Below are 12,743 nucleotides of genomic sequence, written 5' to 3'. Positions count from 1 at the left end.
TCCGTCGCTCGAACTGCTGCTAGACGAAGACATGGCGTTGAGAGGAGTGGAAATGGAGAGTGGAGCTGATGAAGTGAGGTGTGGAATGAGTGAAACCATATAGGGGGTATTTATAGGGGGTTTTGGCATTTTTTTCGGATTTTTTGAACCCCAACGGCTAGCTGAGGTGGACGAATCAGATCGCGCCACCTCAGCTAGCCGTTACCCCTCACTCTCGCCCCGCCTCTCGCCCGCTCCCGCCAACGCTCTCGCCCCGCTCCCGCCCACCTCTCGCCCCCCTATCGCCCCCAACGCGGGCGGCAGCCGGGCGGTAGCGGGCGCTACCGCCAGGCGCCCGCGCCACCGCCCCGCGCTGGCCTCTCGCCCCACTCCCGCCCGCCTCTCGCCCCGACGCTGCCGCTACCGCCCTCACTCACGCCTGCGTTGGCACCAGCCTAACATATACTCTACTAGTCTAGCATAAAGATCGAGATAGATTGATACGGAGTATATCAAGTTTTGTCAACAGCAAACGTTAATCTGAAAAGGCAGCAGCATGTGCTGCGACAACATAACTGCCAGCGGCATGACGACTCACTGTGTTGTTGCGTTCTTCACGTGGACATGTCCCCAAACCAACCACCATTTTTTTCTTTCTTTCCTACTGCATCCAGCAGAAGCACCGGGGTAAGCAAATAGCAAGAAAACCTGCATCTTTTTCAGGTAATATCAGTACAAGTGCTGTAATCGAACAATCGAATGATATCATCTAGACCATGGCTTGACAACATTGTAGCTTCAAAGTGTTGAAATATACCCGAATGCAGCAAAGCACCATTGTAGCTTGAACTGACTGTAACAATATGTTTCAAACCTGGGTCCAGCCGGTTATAGGACGCCTAAACCGTCCGTGACATCTGAGTTGACTGACAGCGGCAACTTCAGATCCCAAGTCCGTAACAGTCCGTAACCGTCTGCTAATATTTACAGGAGATGGTTTTTGTTTTGGTTAGACCATCACGTGAACCTAACAAAAGATCCCAAGTCCGTAAAACAGCCAGGAGATTTGCGATACACCTAATATCAATTAATGACCTCCAATGATGGATTTCCCTACAGCCAAACACGGCCCTAGATCAATCCCACCCACCTAATTAGAAAGGCTTGATGGCAAATGGCAATTAATCTCGACTGTAGACAAACCTACCTGACGCGTCTATGCGCTCTCAATTCAAAGTAATCAAGAATCAAAAGCTTATGCGATGTCATCATACCTGTAGGCCAAGAGAATCGAGCTAACATAGGCAACATACACGACGATATCCCTAGATCTCGCGTGGACCATTCAATAACCATAGTAAGCTCAATTGCAGACAACAAGACCCACATAATGTTTTAGAAGAAACTGATTAAATATTGGTTGGCTTTGGCACATTAAAGTGAAGCTAACTTCAGTGTTTTTTCCTAAATGAAGTAACAACAGAACATGGAGAAGAAATAGTGGGGTAATGAGATATCCAGAACTGAAAGCGAAGTTAGAAAAAAAATGAATGCTAATTGTCAAGGATTTGGACTGAGCGAGACTGACCTTTGTATGCCAGTTGTATAACACACAACATGACCCATCTTCTACATTTCTGCTGCACTTTCACATCATAAATGTGCTTTGAGCTTGACTGATGTACTGTGGTATGCTTGAACTCCATGCTGCCAACAGTACATGATAAAGAAATAGATCGTTAACTGTACGCATCTAAAACAAAACTAGAAAACAAACAGTCTTTCACAGAGGGGCAGAGAAGTAGATAGTATTCTGTAATTAACATTACTAACATTTGCACGAGAAGGTTTTTGTTCTGGGTATACCATCATGTTAATCAAACAAAAGATCCTGCGTCTGTAACAGCCAAGAGTTCCAGTGATGGACCTAATATTAATTAATGACCTCCAACGATTAATTTTTCTCCAGCCAAACACGGCCCTGGATCAATTCAACCCACCTAATTAGAAAGGCTTGACAGCAAATGGCAATTAATCCTGACAATACCAGACAAAACTTACCTAACGCGTCTATACGCTCTTAATGTCAAGTAATCAGGAATTGAAAGCTTATGCAACATACATGACAATAACCCAGATCTAGTAGTTCTGCAATGTATAGCATATGACACCTTTCATTGCTGTGGACGTTCAATAAACATAGTTAGCTCAGTTGCAGACAACAAGACACCGCATAATGTTTTAGAAAAGACCCATTAAATATCAGTTGGCTTTGGCACATTAAAGTGAAGCTAACTTCAGTGTTCTTTTTTTCCTTAAATGAAGTAACAACAGAACATTGAGAAGAAATAGCGGGCTAATGAGATATCCAGAACTAAAAGCAAATTAGAGAAGTTAATAGGAATGCTAATTTTGAAGGATTTGGACTGTGACGGAGAATGACCTTTTCTCAGTTGGGTAGCACGCAAGAGAACCCATCTTGTATATTTCAATCTTCAGCTTCACTTACGCCTCAATCACACTTCTCGCCCCATGGCTGATTCGGAAACAGCGCAATGACTGCGTGTTCAACGGAGCTGAACCATCCGTCAACAATGTCGTCGCCAAGATCAGGGAAGAAACTGCCCTTTGGGCTAGAGCCGGAGCGCCAGGCCTGCGTGCCTTCTGCCACTTACACCAGATGTTCACTGATTTGTAACATGTTTTCGAAACCTGGCCTCTTAGGAGGACTGTAACAAAAACTCTTCTTCTTTTCAATGAAATGAAACGCAAAGGCTTTTTGCGTTTTCTTGGAAAAAAAAATGTGGTTTGAGCTTGACTGATGTACCAATTTGTTATGCTTGAACACCATGCTGTCATCAGTACACGAGAATAAAATAGATCATTAATTATAAGCATCTAACAACACTACTCCCTCCATATCGGTTTATTTTATTCGCCCTTTACGTAATTTAAGAAAAAAATGACCACTAAAATGGTTAACAAAATATGAGATATATCCACCAAAAATTATACCACTGGATTCATATTCAAAAGAAGTTTCCAATGATATAACTTTTGTGGCATATATCTCATATTATGTTGACCAAATTACTGGTTAAAGTTTTTCTTAAAGTACCTGAAGGCCTAATATACCGATATGGAGGCAGTAGAAAACAAACAGTTTTTCACAAAAAGGGACATAGAAGTAGATATCAAGCACAAGCAGAGTTAATAAGTTCCATCACAGGAGAAGGCCACATGAAAACCGACAAAGCACTCACTGCTCATATATGCAAGACAATATTATTATTGCTAGGGGATCAAAATCTTACTATTTGGAAGGAAGGACTGACAATCTCAAGTAGCAAACTGACAGCAAGTCAGTTCAGAACTTGGATCAAACTGTATCAAATTGTGACCTGTTCCAAAAGAACCAGTACAATTTTTTTGAAAGTAGACCTGGTCAACAATGCAAAAAGAGGCCAAAACCGAACACCATAAGTTAAAACATTTGCAATGACGTAACTAGTAACCAAAAGATGGCAGCATCTTTTGCAGACAATGTCAGACATTATAACTGTAGATTATATCAGGTACCAACTAGTGGCGTTGCAATAATTTGATAGTGCATTCAGAGTCTTCACCTGATATTTAGACGAACAGACTAGACAGGCTAGTTCAGTTCAGCATGTTCATTTGTTCAGCGTATAGTGCACAAGCACAACAGTGACAACACAAGACATATCAGCCCAGCTGCCATGGGCCAAGCAAGGCTGATTACAGCGCTACAAGAACATTCATCATGCTGTTCTAGACTGGAAGAACTCATCATGGTATGCTTGTTCCCCATTCTCAACAGTGTCTTTTGCACTGTATGTTGATTGTTCTTTCAATCTGTACCAACTTTGGTTCATTACATCGACACAGAAACAAGCTAGTAGTGAGACCCCATATACATGTGAACATCTGCTGTTTTGCTCTCTTTTTGAATAGGAAACTAGAACAATCAATTTTTTCAATCAAAGGATGGTAGATTTTCAGTACTTGAGCAATTCTTGAAAGATCAGTCGAGCTGATTACGCTGACTGGCTACTCTGCAAGTCACAGAGTCCTGTAAGCAGCTAAATTATGCATTTTGACAAGCCTGAGGACACAAACTACAACCAATCATCTTTGCATATATAACTAATGGTATTATGTATTGGTGTTGATTAGACAGAATAAAAACCGTCTCACAAAAGTATGACTGTGAGAAGAAGTTATACAAGATCTACCACTAACAAAATTATGCGTATTCGCACCTGTTGTTTTCTTTGACAATTTGCCATCAGTAGCTTATTCCACGATGAGATGAACCAGGTCATATATAGTTGAAAGACAAAATTTATAAGTGTTCCAAGTACAGCAGAGAATAGGGGATGGCACCATGGTGCGGCGGATGTGAGTGGCGGTGCTGAATAGCCATCAATATATGGATATATATTATTTACGCTGTTATTTTACTAGTAACTGATAATCCAGCACAAGCTAGAATACCATTTGGTACACGTTCTTGAGAGCAAGCACTTGCAATCTACTCAACCTAGTTGATACGGATGCTTTTATGCTAGACCACCTAAGGACAGCATGTAATGATTTGCGCTCCTTCTCATGATACTCCACAGAGCAAATAAAATCTCTCATTCGAGGGATAAAACAAAAAAGCATTAAGGACTAAAATATGTGTTTCCTATAATGACAAGTAATAAATAGAATTAGGAAACATAGCTTCATAAAATTTCAGAAAGAGCTTTGTATGATGGGTTACTGTTACCTTATGATATGTGGTAATGACGAAAGTGGGACATCATCATATGAGTAACAACTATAAGGAGGTAAATGCATGTTGCACCAGCCACTTATGCATATATGCTTGCTCGTAGTTCATATGAACCCGGCAAAACAAAAAGGTCGAGGATCTAAACAAAGCTACTGAATAACTCGACATTTTCAGAAACTATGGTGTTGCTGTACTCAAAACAATATTTACCTGGCAAATTTGGAAACGAGAACAACTAGATTACACAAAGAAACAGAAGAGTTTACTGTAGCATCTGCCCTTTGAGAATAAAATGTAAAGCAACTGTCATGCTCAAGAAATGTTGGCTGTGTATGAGTACCAAAAGAAGAAAAACAGAGTCAACAAACAATTTATATAGAAAGCAAAGACGATAGAGAAATCTGAGGGACCAGGTAATGAGAACAAGGAGAAATATTCAAGAGACATATATAGTCCCTCCATCCTATTATGTAAGGCACCTAAGCAGTAAAAATTTCCCAAAATATAACTATATAAGGCGTGTAAGGTAATTTATGTAGTTTCTTCTGTTTTCGCCCTCGCATGCATGAAACCATGTAGCGCCACTCTGCTCCGTAAAATTGTTAGGTGCCAGCACCCCACGATCAGTTTCCTAAAGAAAAGGGATACTAATTGATTATATGTCCACATCATAGCATACATGGTGAGCAAGGAAGGGACATTGGACTAGCTGGCACGCCTAAACGATGACGAGCTCGTGGAGTATATTGGCGGCGACGACAACTTAGGCGAGTTTCACGATGATGTTGTTCTTTCGCCGGAGCTTCGAGCCAGCGTTGTTCTCTCGCCGCCCGCAAGGATGACACCTTTTCACGATGGTTCATCTTAGGTGCGACGCGAACTACGGCCGTTGCTCGACAGATTCCGGAAAGTCTTCAACGCCACGAACTAGCTCCGACGAGAGAACACGCTAGCTCGAAGCTCCGGCGAGAGAACAGGTGAAACTCGCCTAGTTGTCGTCGCCACCAATATACTCCACCAGCTCGTCGTCGTTTAGGCGTGCCAGCTAGTCCGATGTCCCTTCCTTGCTCACCATGTATGCCATGACGCGGGCATAATCAGTTAGCATCCCTTTTCTTAAGGAAAAAGATCATGGGCTGCGGGCACCTAACAATTTTGTGGAGCAGAGATGGCGCTCCACGGCTGCATGCATGCGACGGCAAAAAAGGAAGAACAACGTAAATTAGCTTACATGCCTTATATTTTGGGGAAAATAGTGAGTGCTTAGGCGCCTTACATAATGGGATGGAGGAAGTATTTCCATAACTTGTACGTTGTTTTTTTATCGAAAAAAATGAAAGTTCTGCCTCTTTATGCATCTGATAATGATAGAAAAGAGAGATATGTACAAGCCAAAGAGAGGACTACACCCAAGTTTACAACACAACGCGACAAATAACTAGGTATCATGGGAAGTAGGGTCCACAAGCCGTTAGGTCTAGTACTGTTCTACAAGCCTATCCCTCCACATCAGGAAGCACCGAAAACTTTCAATATTGAATATGTTTAATTTGCACCATTTATGAACATACATTTAGAATTTGCACCAGATGCTGAAGCTTGGACAGTTTTTGTGTTAAATATAAAAGTAAACAGAGTCATATAATACCAATTGTTTAACATACAAGTAGCAATATGCATAGAAAATCATCAAACTCAAACAGATGGCGAAGTTTAAGTGAATGTCAAGTTTAAGTGAATGTCGTATGGTGATTTCTTTCCTGAAGCAAGTGTAATATAACAACGGCAGTTCATTTGTCCCATTATTATGAATCAAGCGGGCAACTAATACTCCGAAAAAATGCAATCAAACGTTAGAATATGCAAGGCGATTTTTAATAACTTTGCAACATACCTCTATGAAGCCTGGGCTCATACTTATTTGTGGAGTCAATTCCACAGGACGCCCCAGGCTTATAGTTACACAATTATTCAGAGCTGAGCAAAGTAAATCAATTGGCATTTTACCCCAGGAACATTGGCTTCCAAGCTCTCATAAAATGTACCAGATGTATAAGAATTAGTCCATCAATATGAACAAAAATGTATTGTTCGTTCCTCAGATGTAAAACCGGTGTTTACATTTAATAATTTTCAAAGGCACAAGTTTGAGGCTATATTTGCCAAGTGTGGAAGTTATGCCATGTATAAATGACCTTGAATAAACACATCATGTAACTTGAATAAACACAGCCTCTACACGAGATATGTATCTCTACCACTAAGATAGTGAAAATTCTAAAGATACATTGAAGAGACAGATTGGTCTACAAGCTTGTAGCTTAGCAGCATCCTTACACTTATGTAATAAAGGAAAAAATATCTCATCTATGTTGCCCGGATACGGCGATACGGATATGGATACGGATACGGATACCGCGTATCCGGCCGTGTCCGACCCCCGATACGCGACCTTTCGGCCGTATCCGTGCAAGGTAGTCTGCCACACAATGTCAACCATAACTTATGGGGAAAGAAAATAATATTCCATATGGTTCTCTGAGAAGTTTTCCATAAGATGTTGTCCACGTTGGCCTTTTGAAATAAAGAGAAAAGCTAAATCAAATTGCTGACAGCAAAGAAGTGTTATCCAAAAATAATCACATAGGATGCACACAGCACACTATGCCACAACTAATAAGGATAATGTATTGTTAGAAACTTGCGAGGTTGCTAAACTCTTCAAATCGGGGATGATGAACGTGGCTTTACTTACTGTGGTCACTATCTCCAGATTCACTAAAAGAAGTCAAGAGATAAGCCCAGCTGAATCGATACACTAGAGAATTCTGCAATATGAAGCTACAACTGAGAAAGGAGACCATCTGATAGACACATACTACTATATTCTATGGACTAAAAATAAGTGCTTACACATCAACTGGATCATTACTAATTTACTAGTAGCTCTAGCAAACAGAACATGGAGAGGAAAAACATCATGTGCTGCAATTCAGTATTCGTGCTTCCAGAATTTGATACCGATATCTTTATCCTACAGTTAATAGCACAAACACATGCCAGTATTTGCCCCAAAAATAAGTTTCAACTTTCAATCATGTCATTGGTATATCACGAAGTTTACTCTTTCAAACAAGCTCAAGTAACTTGGTAGGCTTTGTTCAACCGAGCTACCATTCAGGTCTAGTACAAAATTAGTTCATGAAAATTACTAAGAGCACCAAATTCCATTCTCGAGATGCTCAGCTAAATATACAAAGTAATACATCCATAGAGTGCAAAATACTTCAATTTAGATTTTTTTTATAAATTCAACTATTTATCTGTTTTGTGTCTATCTTATAACAAAGGCATCTTTGAAGCGAAGGGGGCTGCAAAATTCAACTGAGTCACTGGCAGCTAAAAATAAAGTTAACACAGAACATTTTAGAATATGGGATAAAACTTTACATTTTTTATGGCTCTAAGTTAAATAATATTGCACAACTCAACTGATTCGCGGTATAATGCCAAACATTCCTGAAGGGTAAGTTCCTCGTCTGAAGATAACTAAGCTCTTGACTGCTGACCGCACGTCTGGTCTGCAGACCTGGGGTAACTGGATGCATATCCATTGTGCCTACACGAAAAATACATGCATCAAAGAACAAGAAGATGCCATCTCACATCAAGAACAAGGGACCCATCCACTATACATACAAAACAGCTTTGAGTACTTCCCAAGTTTGCATTACTAGCCAAGGTACCACACAGAATTCCAGTGAGTAATCATAAGCTGCCAAAGATAGCCATATATACCATCAAAATTCACATGGAACCATATATAAACCTAAAGACATCAGACCTAACATAGTTCACAGTGAAATACATAATTATGTCTGTCTTCCAAATAAGTTGAAAGGCAGGCGAAAAGGTTTGTGTTCCTACATTGGCAAGTTTAACATTGCTACCAATGATATAATGGTTCTTCAAATTGTATATCATTATTTATGATCTTACAACAAAGACATTTCAATACACAGGACAGTCTGGAATAATCCTCAGATTTTTTACATTAACCTTACTAGATTGAACTACTTGTTACAAGCAGCTATGCTACATGCTATATATTTAGAAGAAAAGGTATTACCAGTGGATAGAAAAGCATGCTGGTGCATGGCGCACTTGCAGACATCGCAAGATAGCAAAAGATGACCATAACCAACATCTCCACAGGTCATGGATGTAGTAGTTCATAAACACTGACTCTGAAAAGTAAACCTAACAGAATGCAATAATTCTCAAACATATGACAGTCCCATAGTACACGCATTAAAGGATCCCAAGAGTAGTCACCTTAACAGAATGGTCATTATGGAAAATTGTGTACACAATAGCGAGGTTGTAAACAAGAACAAGTTTATTCTCATATCTTATGGTTGATATTCCTTCCAGTATACAATATGTTAGAAACATGAATGTTGATATGTCGATAGTTAATGCGTAAACACAAATAGAGTGAAACAGATCCACTGCTTGTGGTAGATTACTCACAAGTCAGAACACACAGATCAGATTAGCTTGGGAGCAGAAAGGGATTCTCTTCCCCTAGTCCCTTCGCACAATTGGTGCAACTGAAGATGCCAACAGCCATTTGATGCAGATGCATGGTACTGGTAGCACCCAGGGTGATCACTTTATCAAGTCAGAAGTGTCATCAGTTTTAGCATGATACCCCACTCCAATTTTCACCTCAGAATATTAGCTTTCTCTCCTCAAGATCAGTACGCAACGGTGTTGACGCTAGCACGAAAAATCAATCCTCCCAGACAGTACCCTCGCCAGTTTCAGAAGCAAAGCTTCCCATTCCCAAGAAAACATTCAGTGCCAAAGTATGATTTGATTCCTCATTCGATGTAGAGTGACTCGACTCCTGAGTCCTCCCCGCTATCGGCACCATCATCATCATCATCATCATCATGACCACCAATTTTTCTCTTTCGGCCACCAGCATCCCCGAGAAACTTCTCCCTCAATTCTGCTCCACCACGGCGACCACCACCAAGCTCATCCCATCCACGACCCATGCTGGTGAACATGCGATCCAAATTCGCCTTCTCAGGGCTCATCAAGAGCAGCTCCTCCTGTTTCCTCCTTGCGTCATGTATCTCATTGGAATCCAGAAGCTCCCCTTTGTAGTATGCCTCCCTGAGGAACACAGTGTGCAGCTTCCCCTGGTTTCCCCTTGTGGATATGTAAAATATGCCCTGGTACTTAAGCAAGAACTCCTTGATCTTCTTGGGCACACCAAGGGCGTCGCGGAACAGCGCGAGACGCTCCAGCGTGGTGCGCCTCTCAACCGTGAGAGAGAGCAGCTCATGGACGGCCGCGACAGCACGCTTCTCCATGCGCCGCTGTGCCTCGAGCGAGCGCAGGTCGTGGCCAGAGACGTCCGCGTACGGAGACGCGTATGGGAGCCGCTGCCATTTCCAAACTGCAATCCGGAAGTACTTGCCGATCTTGAAGCCCGGCGGAAAGCGGGTGGGGAACGCGAAGCGCGCGTCCTCCTCACCATCCCCGGGAGAGCGGTGCTCGCGGTAGTGGCGCTCCCGGGAGCGCTCGACGGCGGCGACGGTGAGGTCGGGTGGGTCGTCGGGGGAGGGCACAAGCTCGACGAACCCGTCAGGAGCGAGGCGGAAGAGGGCGGGGTTGGATTGGATGACGGAGTCGGCGAAATCGTCGGGGAGGCCGAGGTCGCGGCGCAGGAGGTGGATGTTCTCGAGGCGGAGGCGGTGGTGAGGGGGCGCGAGGAGGAGGAGCTTGCGGAGGCGGAGGATGGCGTCGGGGCGCGAGGCGGTGATGGCGTCGGCCTCGAGGCGCAACGCGGCGGCGGCGCGCGGGGTGAGGCGCACGTGGAGGATGCGGTGGACGGGGTGGAGGAAGAGGTGGAAGGCGTGCGGGTGGCGCAGCATGAATTGGCCGGCGTCGAGGGGCGAGAGGCGGAGCTGGCGGCGCGCGAGGGCCCCGAGGCGGGAGAAGGACACGGAGACCGCGCCGCTCCCGCCGGCGGAGAAGGCGCCCGAGGGCGCGGTGGGGGAGGCGGCGTAGAGGAGCAGGGCGTGGAGCGCGAGGAAGCGGCGGACTCGCTTCTGGACCTCCATGATGCCGTCGAAGGCGTGGTCGCGCACGCGCTTCTGCTTCTGGGGGAGGGAGGTGGACTTGGAGGAGTAGCCGGCGTTGGCCCCGCCGACGGATGCCACCGCCGCCGCGCGTGACGGCGGCGGCCGGAACGCGGCGATGCGACGGAGCATTGGGGCTTTGGGGGAGGTTTTGGACGGTTTGGGCCGTTTGAGCGGTGAGAGAGAGTGGTGTTGGGATGTAATGGGTCGGGTCTTCTACATGGGCTGATTTGATACAAAATAACAGTCAGCTTTGGCCTGGTTTGTTGGGCCTGGTTTGTTGGCCTGGTTTGTTGAGCGACGATTGGCTCCGCATAAGCCTGGCAACTATGGGCTCGGCCCATTTCGGCTGAGCAGATCTTTTCCCGTTTCTTCGTTCAAGGCACGGGTACGTGCTTCATGGCAATTTCAGCGCACAGTAGAGTATACGTACGCACATACGTTTCATGTTTTAAAATAAGGCTTCAGAACTCATGTTCATAAAAAATTGGATTGAAAAATATTCAAATTTAAAAATTGTTTGAATCTAAAAAAATGTTCGAATTAAAAAATGTTTAGATCTAAAATTTGTTCAAATCTAAAAAATGTTCGAATTTGAATAATATCTGAATCAAAAATGTTTATATTTTACAAATGTTCAAATCTAAAAAACGTTTGAATCTGAAAAATGTTCGAATTTGAAAACTATCGTTATCTAAAAAATGTTTAAATGGTTAAAAATGTACAAATCCAAAAATTGTTGGATGTGAAAAATGTTCGAATTTTGAAAAGGTCAAAATCTGAAAAATATTAAATTTAAAAATCTTCAATTCTAAAATTGTTCAATCTAAAAAATGTTCAAATTTTAAAAATGTTCAAATTTTGAAATGTTCAAAATTCGTTCTGATTTTAAAAACTACAGAAAAACTTGAAAATTTAAAATTTAAAAAATTTCAGTTTTGGAAAATTCGAAGAAACTGACAGACAAAAAATCGGAAAACCATCAAAAACCGAGAAAACCATGAATAAACTGAAGAAAACAGAAAAAACCATGAATAAACTGAAGAAAACCGGAAAACACACGCTGTCCTCGTTAGTGGGCCGGCCCAGAAATAATCCATCCTGTGCGGAGCGTCGCATCGCTCCCGCTATGAGCGGAGAATAGGAATAGCCATCGTTTATCCTGCTTTGCTCTTTCTTTTCACATTGTTTTCTATCGTCTGCTTCAGTTTTTTCCACGTGCTTTTTTACTCGACTGGTTCGCCTTTTTTTCTCTCGCTTGGTTCCTCGCTAGAAAGTAAATCTTCACAAAGAAACATTGTAATAGATCTTCACGTCACATATATTTGAAATGGACCAAACTAAAAAAAAAACAGTACTACTATGTGTTGAAGTTCATAAGTCCAGAACCTGAACAACTGTGTTGATCTTCAAAAATTTGAACGTACCACGTGAACAATATTTGAATATGCGAACATATTAGTTTTATGCAACGATTTGTTCATTTACGGTGAACGATTTCTAATGACAACATTCATCTTATTCTAACGATTTTTTATGAAAAAATAATTTATCAGTTAAAGGCCATGAACCAATTTGCAAAGAACAAAAATAAAATAGAAGAAATAAAAAGTTCGTGAACTGAAAAAAGTCCATGAACAGAAAAATGCCGTGAACAAAAAAAGCCATGAACTATGAATAACATAAAAGGGTCGTGACTAGAAAAAAAGCCCTAAACAAATTTGCGAAGAACAAAAAAGAATCCATGAACAAAAAAAGATCATGAATTGAAAAAAGGTTGTGAACAGAAAAAATTCCTAAACAGA

The 12,743-nt window shown here is 42.3% G+C and overlaps 1 protein-coding gene across 2 annotated transcripts; it reads right to left on the bottom strand.

The window, feature by feature from the left end:
* Window positions 1-7,835: 7,835 nt before the first annotated feature.
* On the bottom strand, window positions 7,836-11,097 carry LOC127302529 (protein ROOT PRIMORDIUM DEFECTIVE 1). Of its 2 annotated transcripts, XR_007852912.2 has the most exons (2): window positions 9,314-11,097; window positions 7,836-8,399 (listed from the first exon to the last, which is right to left on the bottom strand). XR_007852912.2 is itself a non-coding variant. In XM_051332992.2 (1 exon), the coding sequence occupies exon 1, from the start codon at window positions 11,068-11,070 to the stop codon at window positions 9,667-9,669; it is 1,404 nt and encodes a 467-aa protein (XP_051188952.1). In that variant the 5' UTR covers window positions 11,071-11,097; the 3' UTR covers window positions 9,162-9,666. The 2 variants fall into 2 exon arrangements, 1 of the variants encoding a protein (XP_051188952.1); XM_051332992.2 differs by lacking the exon at window positions 7,836-8,399 and having other exon boundaries at window positions 9,162-11,097.
* Window positions 11,098-12,743: the final 1,646 nt, after the last annotated feature.

This window comes from Lolium perenne, chromosome 5 (genome assembly GCF_019359855.2).
Source record: "Lolium perenne isolate Kyuss_39 chromosome 5, Kyuss_2.0, whole genome shotgun sequence".
NCBI lineage: Eukaryota > Viridiplantae > Streptophyta > Magnoliopsida > Poales > Poaceae > Lolium > Lolium perenne.
Note: the sequence above shows the minus strand (reverse complement) of the source record. Positions and strands in the feature narration are given on the sequence as shown.